Below are 13,974 nucleotides of genomic sequence, written 5' to 3' on the forward strand. Positions count from 1 at the left end.
TTTGAAGTTTGGACAGCGGATGTCCACAACACACAATGAATGTTGATATCGCTAACACATGTACAGTAGATTAATGATACTAAATTGCATTTTAAGATAAAAATACAACACAAGGGCTTTTCTACTCTTGTCTCTGACCAAAGATAATCTCAGCAACCCAGATTTCCTTGGTGGCGGCTTTGTAGCACGCACATTAACGCTCTGAGAAATCCAGCAATGGGTTTCTGTCACACTAATGACACAACAAAACACTGTTGTAATGAAACGACAATGAAAAGTGACATTATTTAATTTAACAAAAATCCAGTCAGTTATTGTAATACTGGCACACGTCCATTTAATTATTTGGATTTGGGAACCTTCAAGTTAAAGCCCCTGAAGACGTGTCGTCAATTATTCTCTATTATTCAGGTCTGAAATACGCTGTGAGAGTTTTTTTTTTTAACAGAGTACATGTAATCAGATAAGTTTTTGTTGTCTTTTGAAGTTGCTTTAGATCATTCTTCAGACAATATTCATATGAATGGCTTTATGTTTCTGTCTGCTTTGATTTGAGAGTTAAGCCAAGTTCTCTGTCCCGTCCCCAACCATAATAGGCAAGCCTCTGACGCCTCTGAGTCTGTCGCATTAATGTATTAAGTGAATGTATTAAGAAGAAACTGGATACTGAACCACAACTGAAGGACTTATTCATTTAAAAGATGCTTTGTCGCCCATACACTTAAAAAATGGCAACACTTCATATTTTGCGTGCTTTCACAGTTTAGGACAGGGGTGTCAAACTGATCCGTGAAAGGGCCATGTGGCTGCAGGTTTTCATTCCAACCATGCAGCACCCATGCAGTGGGTGTGGCTGGCAAGTTTTTGTTCCAATCAAGCAAGAGGACACCTGAAATGACTGCGTGAAGGCAGTTCAGTTGATTGATTGAGCCAAGTCAGGTGTGCTGCTGCATGGTTGGAATGAAAACCTGCAGCCGCATGGCCCTTTCACGGATCAGTTTGACACCTGTGGTTTAGGACCAACAGAGCAAGAGCATGAACAACCAGTTGAGCTGGTGGAGCTCATGGACAGCCATGACACTACATTAATGGGCTGAAATGCTTATCTAGCTTGTCTAGATTAGATTAAATTTACATAAATAAAGAATAATTTTGCAGGTTTGTGACATTTTGCAGGTTGTGGAAAATAGGTATTTGATTGTGGACTGTGGCACAAATTTGCAACTACCAGAGAACAAGTAGCAAAATAGCCATCCGTGTCCACAAATGATAAGAAATTATAAGATTTTTGAGCCTAAAGCTTTTTGTTCTATCAGAACAAATGTTCGTTTGTTAAGGGACAGTGATGTTAACCATGATAAGCAGCAGGCCTATGACTACGTACTGACACCCACAGAGTGCCACTGGTAGCTAAAGCACAGTGACTCTGTCAAAGAGACTTGAATGTGCTTCTGGGGATTGTCAAAGCTCCAACGGATGCACCATTGTGACTGCCAGCTCTCTGTCAATGCTACTCTCTTTTACATTTTTGTTAAACACACAAGGGAACTGTTTCTCTGGTGGAATTTGAGATGTAATCGCTCTTCGCAATATTCCAGGAATCCTTTTCTGTGAAAAGGACAGAAACAGAAACTGAGTCCATAGCAACATTGCACTTCCTGTCCATATCCTCGTCAGTGTAATGAGAATTGTCATTCCTAAAGTAATGTAAGAACTTTAAAAGCCTATAAATATATTTTAAGGACCTTCAAAACTTGATCCTGTGTGATGTGATCTACCTCCAGGTACAGGAGCTGGTAGAGGACATTAAGCATTCTCTGGACCTCCGGCTGCAGGAGCTGGACTGGATGGATGAAGCCACCAAAGATGCTGCCAGAGCAAAGGTTTGGAGACTAACTGATCCTTCTCGTCACAAACACGACTTCCTGCCATAGGCGATTAGTATTTAAGAAGGATTTAATTATTTCTCAGCGATTCTATTCTTTTCAGGAGTTTGATTGATCGCTTGGTTAGAAAGAAGTGCGTGACAGAATACATCAAGGGCTTGACATTGAGAAGTGAGGATCGCTTAATCCGGATCTTTCTGTGGTGCTGATTTAGGGTCTGCACCGCAAGATATCCCTTCTAATACTTTTACAATCTGAAGTTATAATCCCTTTAGAGGGGCATGCTGAATATAAAGAGCTTCCCTGTAATCCTATTACATTGGGTTTGCTTGATTAGCTGATGCACGGGTGTGTGTGCTCAGACGGCGCCTGGGTCCAAAACCCAGTGTGAGTGGGTGGTTATTAGTTGCTGCAAGTGGATGTGGGCTGCTGTCCGACAGGTTTGGTCGTTCCCCCTCTATTTTTTCTTCTGCTCCATTATCATTTTCTTCTACTCCTTTCCCAGCTGAAGCACATGATGGTGATGACAGGATACCCAGATTTCCTGCTCAAACCTGAGCTCATTGATCAAGAATACGGGGTGAGTCATGAGCTTCCCATCTCACTCTATGCGGTCACCCTCACCCCCACACAAGCGCCCACATATCATCTCCTTCTTGGGGACTTTTTATTTTTCATCAGGCGTTACCGTGCATCCCGGATGATTGTATTCAGATGAGAAAAAAACTCGTCATCATCTGCAGGAGAGAACCAAGACGGAATGATGAGACCGTTTGAATAAATAAATAAATAACACGAGTACGATGAGCCAACTGCAAAGTGCACATAAAACCTGGTAGCAGGCATCTCACTTGTCAAAATATACTGCGTGCAATCGGGAATTTATTTTTTGATGAAGAACTTGTGGAGGCCAGGTGCATAAACAGAGGTATACAGTATATATCACACAGTTCCAGAAAGTAGACAAGAGAACCCAATTAAACTAATGAAACCGAAATATTATACTTGCCACATGCGTGGTACTAATAACTTACTAATAACTAATAACTGTAAAGAGCTGATTTAGTTGTTTCCTGTTTCCTGTCTTTGTACGCTTATATTTATACAGACAGGAAAATGTCATCTGTATTCATCATCTAACTCTCTCCCCGAAAGCTAATGAGCACATTTCCTAAAATGTCACATTATTGCCTTAATGCCCAACATTAAGCAAAGGTGCTCACTCAGGCTCACTTCGCATCTGTGCTTTGCAGTTTGACGTGGATGAGAAGACCTACTTCAAGAACATCCTCAACAGCATCAAGTTCAACATCAAGCTGTCTGTCAAGAAAATCCACGAAGAAGTGGACAAGACAGCGTGAGTGTCACACCTCCTCACTTTGCACAAGCTGCACCAGTCGGGCCTTCCAGGTCGCTGACACGCGGCGCAGGCAATTAAACAGGGTTAATATATCGGAGATCCAGTACGAGCTCCTGCAGCTGAGGCTCCCATGTGGATGCTGCAGCTACACCGCTGTGAGCGCGTCGCTCTAATACGTTTGACATGTACGCCTGAGAGTCCCTTTTTTCAGTTTGACATATGTGTTGATGCGCTTCCAAATTAAACCAACAGATACCAAATCGCCATACACAGTTGCAGAAAATCCATTTGATTTACTTATCTGTAGCAGCCAGGCAGCCGAAAAGTGCTGTGGGACATGAGGTTCATTTTTCTAAAATACAGCCCAGTACGCCGGGATTAAGTGCCGCTCCTCTATGACAACACATTACAGTCACATTAATATTCCAAGGTGCTCAAAACAACTGTATCATTAGCCCACACTAAAGGCCTGAAGTGTTAAATCACATACTCCCTCTTTATCACTAAAAAGTGAATCTTTCATCACTCGCTCTGTCTTGTCGCCATTAAATAAATAAAGAAGCACCCCCTCCCCCTACTCCTCCCTCTCCCTGTTTGTCTCTCCTCCATCTCTCTGCAGTCCATGCAGAGCCATCAGTCTTTCACTCCTAGAACAAGGGCATCTCACACTTTCAGAGTTAGTCATTTGGGGGATTCTGTGCCCATCGATTAGACTGGCTTTAAGTGGATTACCATAAAGGAACTGTCCGCGTTTCCATATGCAGAGAGAAAGTTTGGCCGTGGGACAACGCACTCTGAATATTTCTCACCAGGGAGTTAGGGGAGATAGACGGAGGTGTTTTGGATTCTGTTGAGGATCGGGGTGTGTTTCAAGCAGGCAGATTGGTGATTTAAGTGTGTGCATGCGAGGGATTCCATCTTTAAAACCTTGTTTGTTTGACACTGCTTTTCTCCTCAGGTGGCTACTCCCCCCTCAGGCCCTTAATGCCTACTACCTCCCTAACAAGAACCAAATGGGTGAGTGCGTGACTCTCCATTGTGCATACTGATATTTGTGTTCTCAGTCATCTGTTTCCACACACAGACTATCCTTCCCACATTCACATTCTGTGCGACAAACGCGGACGGCGCATTAGTTACACGCAATTACACCGTGTTGCCGTCTGTTTCCAACTAGTCAAACACGATGGCCGCGAGGAGAAAAAAAAAGTGTCCACCTCCTCATATCATATTCCCTCTCATCGCTCACTCTCTAATTCGATCTCCACCTCACATCCTTAATACCCCCCTGGAGGAAAAACAAGCAGAAACACCTTCCCTAGTTTTAACAAATCTAGCCTTGCGATGTCACCGCCTTTCACACCCTCCCCCTTCATCTTCTCCCAAGATCGGCCCGCTGTCTGTGTCTGCCTGCTGGATTAAATCTCTCGCAGAAAAATCAATGGCGTGCTCACAAGCCGACGCTGGAGGACAGGAGGAGTCGGGAAAACACAGTCATCAGGGCCCGCGGGATCATTTATTTTAACCTAAACTATTTCTTTTTCCTTTCCCTCAATCCAGCTACTTCACTACTCAGATCTTTCTCTTTTTCTGTCGCATTAATTTTCACACTCTCTTTTTTTTTTCTTTAATCAAATTAATATTGTCCTTTTAAGTTGTACCTTCATCTCTGTGGCTTCCTTTATTTCATGCCTACAGTCTGTTATGTTTAAAGACAAGGGTAGCGGTTTAATTAAAAGTTTTTTCAGTGGACTGTAGTCGATGTTTCTGTCATGGGAACCTGAAACCGTTTTTTTTTTTACGTATTGAATTTTGCTGTCAGATTTCGCTGACATCAGCAAGGCCAAACCAAATCTAATAATTAAATAACAGTTCTAAAATCTTAACAGTCTGTGCCCATCATTTGAGATGCCGCATACAATAATGTTGGGTACAATACTCAAAATTTACCATGTCAGCCAGTTTAGTTTAACGTGCTAGCATCTGTGACACTTGCTAATTAGCTAATCACATGACGTGGATGGTAGTGGCATGAGTTTTGGCAAATGCCCTTGTAGGTATATAGCGTTTTTCTACCTCTTGGCACCTGTTGGTCACAATGATACATCTACCCATTCATTCACACATCAATGCTCTGGGAGCATCCTCGGGTATGTTGTCTCGCTCAGGGACACTTCAGCATGTGGTCCATGTACCGGGGATCAACCCTGTCCAAACTGGTAAGTGTGTGACTCCCACCCACAGTTTTGTAGTCCTAAAGTTTAGTCTTAAACCAAAGTACTGGGCAATTCAAACATTTTCTCCTGGTGATACAACAAAGTAGTGTGACCTAAAGAATTCTTCACAAGTTTGCAGCTCACTTGCAGTGAGATCCGGTGACTGACTCAGCCAGGCAAGACAATTTTCCACCTCCTCATCCTAAAATATTCTTTGCTTTGGCTTTATTTTTAGGACCGTTGTATTGCTGAATGATGAAATGTCGTCCAGTGAGTTCTGACACATATGGCTGAATCTGAACCACAGAACGCTCCTGTATATCTCTGCATTATTCCCGTTGGTTCTGTCAGCTTTGAAACCAATCAAATGCCAGTGTCGGTTCCTCCAGCCGACGTACATGCCCATGCTATAACGGAGAATCCAGTTGCCATTACGTTTCAGCTAGTTTTTGAGCTATAACAGAGAATCACCACCATGTTTGACAGATAAGATGGTGCTTTGGGTCATAAGCTGCTCTTTTTTTTTTTCCTCCACACCTTCCCCTTTCCATCATTTTGACTGAGGTTCATTTTTGTTTCATCAGTCCAGAGAGCTTTGTTCCACAACTCTCAACTTTCTTCTTGGACGTTTTATTTATTAATTTTTTTAAGAACTCTAGTGCAAACATCCGGTTTTTGAGGCTTTCCAGTGGTGAATCATCTGGGTTCTCTTCATGAAGTCTTCTCTTGATTGTAGGCCAAGAAACATGTCCATCTACGTCCTGGGGATTATTCTTGACTTTTTGTTTAGTTATAAAGGTGTTTTACTTCACCGTCCACAGTGCTTGTGCTCCTCAGTCAGTGTCAAGGTTGTTTGCTATTCTGTCTTACTGCCTTTTTTTTTCCTGCGCTCATCTGCTTTTTAGAATAGACCTAACTATTGATTTTGGCAAACCAACTACCACTGAAATATTTCTCATAGATTTCCCCATTTTTGAGCTTCATTATCATCTTCTTCGCTGTGTTGTTACCTCTTTCCTCCTCATATTGACTGACAACTACACCTCAATCTAAATGGCAACTCTCAACAACAAATGGCTGAACATGTGTTGTAACGGCACCCAGCCGCCCAAGTGTTCAGTTACTTTTGAAGCCTTCTTTGTGTTAAATGTAAATGGACTTCATCTCCCACACAGCTCTTTTTATACTGATGTGAACCTACTCTAATTTGGGGTCCAAGCACTGAAAGTGGTCCGCTTTGGGTCCGGGTTGCGTGAGGGCTGCTTGGACTCCTTTGTAATTGCGTGGAGATCTAGTTAATACTTTAATTTGGTTCTTTAATGTAGTAGCCATTTTTTAAATTGAATGATCTGAAACACAGAGCCCAAAGAACAAAAAAATTTTGTCTGGGCTGTACAACGTCGTACATCAGTACTGGAGAATGATCTGGCTGCCTCATTATCATTCTGGCATGAAGGGAAAAAAAATACAGGATCAGGCAACAGCGTCCGAGCCAAGTGATATAAGGAAGGAGATTTTTGCCGGAGCATTGGCATGGACCATGATGAAGAAAAAGACATAAATGTGATAATTGGGTGTCATAAGACTGCCTACACTTGGAAGGAGTTCACAGGAATCATTAGAACCACAGGTGATTTTTTAGCAAAGTAGAGTAGAGCAAATTGGCAGCCTGGCGTGCCCAGACTTAATTTGTGTCAGAATACGAGCCAGGTAACAATCCATTGGGAGGACATTTTGGGGGCGGTTTTTAACCAATACAGAGGAAAAATAACTCGAGCATGAAACTCGATAATCGAACAACCAATCAGAGCCATACGAATTTATGTCATTTTATGACTACACCACATCTGTCTATCGCCACGTAAAGCCCGCCTAAAAAAATTTTACTGTCCCGGTAGATCTTTGCCAGAGCATAATCAGTTACCAACGGAACGGTTTCATACCAACTTTATGCCACAAAACAATTGTAGACAGGGTGGTTGGTGTGGCTTCCAGGGTAGCATATTGGTATATTGGTACACTGCTCAAGCCAGTTTAACCGTCACATCCCACTAATAGAGTAAAACAATGTGCTGCAACTGACCTTACTCAAGGAACCACACAAGCCTACCTTATTGCACAATCCAAGTTTTCATTGAAACCTGCCATTTTCCGTGAGTGGGCCGGCAGCTCCATTGTTGTTGTTTCCCAAAGGAGATTTTTAAAATAGTGACACACCGACAGTGGGAAGGGAGGAGAATTATGCTGGATATACATACCCAGTATCCAAAACTTTATACATCTAGTGGGTCAGACTGTATATTCTGCATCTCTGGATAAGGTCTCTAATTAAAGCTGATGACGTCAAGAGCATACAATCAAAGGTCAGGAGACAGCATAAACAAACAACCAAATTTTGATGAGATTTTGATGCAAATATTGCTGAGTCCTGGCTGTTCAAACGTACACAGCTCGTCTTGCTGGTTTTAAGCTCGTGGGATGGTGTGGTCACTTAAGAAACCATTTCTCGTAGTAAGATCTTGATTGACAAAATAGGTTGTCAGGGTATTCAGACCTTTTACCGCAGGCAACGTGCAGCTGACATCCTATAAGCAACTCTTCAGTGATAATACAGATATCTTTTGATACAGATTTAGATTAACTTCAAAGATTGACAGCAGCAAGGGGCCACAGGAGATAGCAATGATTTTAATAAACTAAACGTCTTCTTCAGACATTATGAATGTGTAGAAGAGGTTAAGAGGTTTAGCCTTTGTTGGCAAACCCATGTTTTTCTAGATCAGGCGAAAACTTGCTGCATATAGGAAACAGACAGCTAATCAGTTTCTGTCACTGTACTCTATAGCAGCTGCACTAAATAAATTTGCGAGCGTTGTTTGGATGGACGTATTTTACATGAACATCCTGGCTAAAGCAACTTAAAAGTGTCTGTTTTCCATTTCCTCCAAACAGTTTTCCCCTTTCGGACTTTAGCATGTTGCTGATATTCATTAAGTTTTATTTTAACAATCCCACTGCCCTCATGCTGTTTCTTTATCTGTCTTCCAGTGTTTCCTGCCGGCATCCTTCAGCCCACTCTCTACAACCCTGAGTTCCCACAGTAAGTAGGCCTTGTTGTCCCTGCCTTTCCCTGCTGCTGTCCATAGGGAGGCAACAACATCTCCATGGCCACAACAACAAAGGCTGTTAAAGGCTACGTTAGTCTGGCAAGCCTCTGCGTCCCATCAGGTCCCAACACACCTGATTAAACCAATTTAACTACCCACCAAGAGCTCAATTACTGAACGAGGTCCTGGTAATGGAACAGATGTCATTGAGAGGTCAACTCCCTAAATTTAAGCCGGGCGAGTAATTTGATGGTGCATGAAAGTAGACAGCCTCCTTGTCTGTCTCTATCAGGTCTATTTCTCTCAGTTACTTACTCTTAAATAAGACCTCCGTGATGAATTACAGTCACAGTAATAATAGACAAAACTATTCAAAACTGTAAATGAGTCGTGCATTTAAATCAGAACACAAATGAATTCGTGCAATTAATATATAAACATTGGGGTATTTCATGGCCAAAGGCATGAAATCCAGTAGCTGACAGGCAATATAGTACTTTGAACCAAATATATTCCCCACAGTTTTGTTCTTGGACAAGCCTTTGAATGAATATTAACATCATTATACCCACGTTAGGCAATAAATCCCCAAATGAAAGTTTCTAAGGCACAAAGGCTGAAATTCTTTGAAAGTTGTACTGAGTTTCACTACCAATACCACAATGCAGCCATGCAGAACAGAAACAGCCGTACAAGGACTTAATGAAGCAGCCCGTTTACATCAGGAACTATTACATATTTTGTCACATAAATTCAATACAAATATTTAAAATAATGTATACTTACAGACATTTGTGTTCAGCGAGAAACTGATCGAAATCTACGATTGAAATATTGATTTTTGGCACACCCATGGTCCCAAAATGTCACATAACTGTGATTTCTTACTATGGTCACATCCCACGCAAGATGCTCTGTGAGCAAACCTCTGTAAAGCAACTTCGTCAAGAGAACCTTTTGGAAAATAACATAAAAATTAAATGTTCCATTATCCTATAAAGTGCCCACTGTTTCATTAATGCATAATGGAGCCACTTAATTACAATATGTGTATAATTAATGATTTACAGCACTTTAGATTTACATTACTGCAGGCTATTTATCGTAGCATACCAGATGTTTATAGAATAACTTCCTATCTTCCTTTCATAATCAAAATGGAACGCACAAGGCAAAAGGCAAACATGTGCTTAGTGTAATATGAGTGTTTTAAATGTTGTTCTTTGTGCTGAAAGATCGACAGCAAACTCAAAAGTCAGGTATGGGAGTGTGAATGCACACAGCATCAAGAAGAAAAAATAGCTAAAGGTGATTTAACAGGAGTCCAAAGTAAGTCCAAAAAAAGCAGCTAAAACAAGGGCAGCTGGTAGAGTTTCTTGGAGACATTTCATCCAAATAACGTCTTACATTCTAAGACAGGTGTTGAGTTGGGTTTGAAATAGGAACATCTGTGTATGTTGTCCATCAGAAACTCACATAAACTAGACTAGTGTCTGTTAACTACATGCTACTTACCTGTAGTTGGAGGAAACTGTTTTGATCCTGTTTTCTCTCCCCATTGAATGGTACTTTAACAACCCATTATCAGACAGAGGCTCCAGTCTCAAGGTGTGAACGGGGGTGAATTTTCTTGGGGACAGATGTCCAGACTGTGTTGTAAATTGATGGCAGACTATATGTCAGTCCACCCCACCGTTCAAAAACGGGCAATCCAATATGACATAGACGGCTTCCTTTACTCCTCTTTCAAACCATCTGTCTTCTCTGGCTAAATGTGTTGTTCTCAGACACAATTAATTAAAGAAGGAACTAAGTGTGGTTGAGGAAGGAAAACAGGTTCAAAATAGATTCCTCCACCCACAGGTCAATACCTGGTCAATACCAAGTAATGTGAGTTTCTGATGGGCAACAGATGTTCTTGTTTAAACCCCACTCCACCAGTCTTTTAGAAGCTACTTGGATGAAACATCTTCAAGAAACTCTACACTCTACTCTGGCATTCATGTAGATATTACTTAGCAAATGTACAAACCACCTGGACCAGACCAGGAACCCCCACCCCATAGCAATGACACTCCTTGATGTCAGCAGCCATCTCCAGCAGGATGCAGCCTGACACATGCACACACACAAAACCTGTATAGGAACAACTCAAAAAACATGCAAAACAGCACAAGGTCTCCAAATTCACTAGATCCCAAACTGATCAAGTATCTGTGGGATGCACTGGAACAAGCCCGATCCACAGAGGCCCCTCCCCTCAGCCCATAGGACCCAAAGGCCCCCACTAACAACATCCTGTTACCAGACACTACAGGACACCCTCAGAAGGCCCATGTCCATTCTCTGATGAGCCAGACCTGTTTTGGAGGCACAAGGAAGGTGGTCATAATGTTATGCCTGATCGGTGTGCTTAAAGGTTAAGTACACCTTATGCATTTATACAACTCTGCCCAAAGACCACATATAGGCGATAATTAGACCCAGCAGCATGTGTTCCCAATATTAGCTAACCCTCCTATATCTTCATTAGAGGTGATCACCACTACTTCCACTACCTGCTGCTGTGCATGCTAATCAATATTAATTAATGATTGCTGGAAAGTGTGTGCGCGTGTGTGTGCACACGTATGTGTCCCCTTGAAGTTATTACTGCAGTGGCCCTAACCTCCCATAAACTCTCACTCCCGCTCTCTCTCTCTCTCTGCCACACACACACATTCTCCCTCACACACACACAACCCCCCGCCACTATCACGTTGAGTATAATGAAGCTTCAATCAGCCAGTTAGTTTAGCGAGGGAGTCTGGCCCAGTGTGAGGCAGCGTATTGACTAGCTGTCAGAAAGTCATTTTCAGACGTAGCCATGTGAATAGACCCGAGTCTGCCCTCTCATCTCTCTCTATAGCTGCTTGTGCGGCAAAGGCACCACTCCAGCTAGCACAGGGGTCAAGGAGAGGTGAACTGACCTTCTGCTTTTTGGAATCAGCGAGGTATTGACAGAGACACCATAAGTTTGTGGGCACTTACACATGGACGGGCTGTGTTACTACACTGAGTATCAACAATGTATTTTTCACACTTCAGCTGAAAGGTCCCAGTGGTAAATTTCACCTGACATATGAACAGATATTTGATGTTTTATAATCAATGTGAACAAGTGAAACATGGCATTAAGCTGATTTTTATTCAATATCATTCTGAACCACCTGGATCTGAAACAAAATCTCAAGAGCAACTTGTTTTTTATCTGACTTGGCTGAGCAGAATTTGCAATGAGGACCAATTGGAGAAAGGAACAATGGAAAGAAAGCCAAACAGCCGACTTTTAATGAGACGCCACAAATAAGTCAAATTGCTTTGTTCTGAAGTGTTCTGGGATGAAATACAAACAACATTTGGGGTTCTGTGATGCGGAGCTCAGACTAAAACTTTTAAAGGTTTGAGATAAAAACCCCAGATTGTTCTAACTAAATCCATCCAAGGTCTAGAATGGACAGACTTAACCCACCCACAAAATTTTTCTGGAAGACGGTTGGTCTGGAGTCGATCTGTTCTGCACCAATTTTGTCCTGCAAAGATCTGCTGGGTTAATGAAATTGTTTGGGCGGTGATGACCAGAAGAGTAACAGCAGCATAGTTATAAACGTCATCTGAGTGACGTGGAATTGAATTTGATTTGAACTAAATGGTTCTTACTGATAGCACTACATATTATACTATATTTGATTTTCTTATTGGTCACTTGATATATTGCGACAAAACATTAACCATGTCCATTCCACATTATTAAAATGATGGTGAAAGTGTTTAATTCATGGAGGTATCATATATTTAAAATTTCACCAGAGCCCAATGTTCAATTACTCTTATTTCTAAGAATAATATGGGTATAAGCAAAATCATGGCTCTGATTTGATTTGCTTGCTCACATGTTTTTTTTTTAAGTCTTCTAGTGCGAGAGTCAGGTTACCACTACACCATCAGTTTTCATTGTTCTTATCTTCATAACAATAGTGTCTTATAAAGTATAGCTGTAGCTCATGTAGAGACACAAAGTCAACAAAATGACCCAGTGATACCAGATAAACAAATGCCTATAGATCCAGTCTGCTAACTGGACTGACTGGTAAAAGCCATAAGCAAATTTCCAGATTGTATTCACTTGACATGTGCTATGTCGTCCTTTAAAAGTTCATAATATCTCTTTACGTGTAGGAACTTCAATAAGCATCTGGTTACCAGGAAAGTGTTATGTATGTTTTTTTTAATCTTTCTGTCAGGTCTCTGAACTACGGAGGAATAGGAGCCATCATTGGTCATGAACTAACACATGGATATGATGACTGGGGTAAGTATGACAACTCCGTCACCCAAAATCCATTAAAACCAAATCTGAACATCCACTGATTTGTTAATGTTAAGTGTTTTATTTCTGCAAGTTTTTCCTGATTTTTTTTATTTATTTTAATTATTTTTATTATTATTATTTCTATGAGATATTTGGGTAACTGTGTAACAAGGGCTATTTAGAGCCACAATCTATAACTTTGATTTCCAGTCAAAAGTGCTGCCCTTAGAGATTCATCAAAAGAATTTAATGAGGGTGTGAAATTTCTGACTGGTAGGTTTGAGCACTCAGCTGTCATTTTCATTCCACACATGTAGCTGTGTTGTTAGTACACGAGCAGCAGTAGATCAGCCCAAAGTGAACGCTGGATTTACCCCTGTAATGGTTTGGCTCACGGGTACCCCAAGTTTATAAAAGATGGAACGTCTGGCAGCTCTTTGGACTGTGAAGGAAAGTTGCAGGTTGTGTTTTCTCCATGCTAACACTCAGCCCCCCTGCCCTTTTGCCCCTTCATCTTAGTGATGCAATGGTTCATGTCCCTAGGGGGCCAGTACGACCGCCATGGCAACCTGAAACAGTGGTGGACTGAGGAGTCCTACAGGAAGTTCCAGAGGAAGGCTGAGTGTATCGTCAAGCTCTACGATAACTTCACTGTTTATAACCAGAGGGTGGGCTTGCACGCACACATACGTACATACACGCACTGCATGAAATATACAATATTTATGTTATTGTGACATAGATATATGGGTTCATTGGAGTTTTAGACTGATATTAGGTTTATATTGAAAGCCATACATCAGAAAGTCAGTGTCCAGCTTGATTTATCACTTCTTATTTGATACTCTGGTTGTGTTTGGAAGTCTTTTGCAATACAGATTAAAAACAGATAAGAATGATCACAAATCACAACAGAGCGCTCTGTCAATGTTATAATCATAAATCAGTCTACTGATCATAGTGAGTTACTGTGAATATTACAGTTTCTGCTGCTTCAGTTCTGGACAGTGGTTGCTAGCTGTTTCCCCCTGTTTCCAGTCTCAGTGCTAAGCAA

The 13,974-nt window shown here is 41.5% G+C and overlaps 1 protein-coding gene across 1 annotated transcript in view; it reads left to right on the top strand.

Moving 5' to 3' along the window:
- ecel1 (endothelin converting enzyme-like 1) overlaps positions 1–13,974 on the top strand; it is a gene marked incomplete at its 5' end in the record, with an annotated part of 35,996 nt that overhangs the window by 19,063 nt on the left and 2,959 nt on the right. Inside the window, 7 exons of the mRNA XM_084559574.1 lie at positions 1,785–1,883; positions 2,392–2,466; positions 3,140–3,243; positions 4,205–4,263; positions 8,511–8,562; positions 12,853–12,920; positions 13,440–13,588. Of these exons, the coding sequence (XP_084415700.1) occupies positions 1,785–1,883; positions 2,392–2,466; positions 3,140–3,243; positions 4,205–4,263; positions 8,511–8,562; positions 12,853–12,920; positions 13,440–13,588 (606 nt within the window). The remainder of the gene's footprint in view (positions 1–1,784; positions 1,884–2,391; positions 2,467–3,139; positions 3,244–4,204; positions 4,264–8,510; positions 8,563–12,852; positions 12,921–13,439; positions 13,589–13,974) is intronic.

This window comes from Chelon labrosus (genome assembly GCF_963514085.1).
Source record: "Chelon labrosus genome assembly, chromosome: 13".
NCBI classification, from domain to species: Eukaryota; Metazoa; Chordata; class Actinopteri; order Mugiliformes; family Mugilidae; genus Chelon; species Chelon labrosus.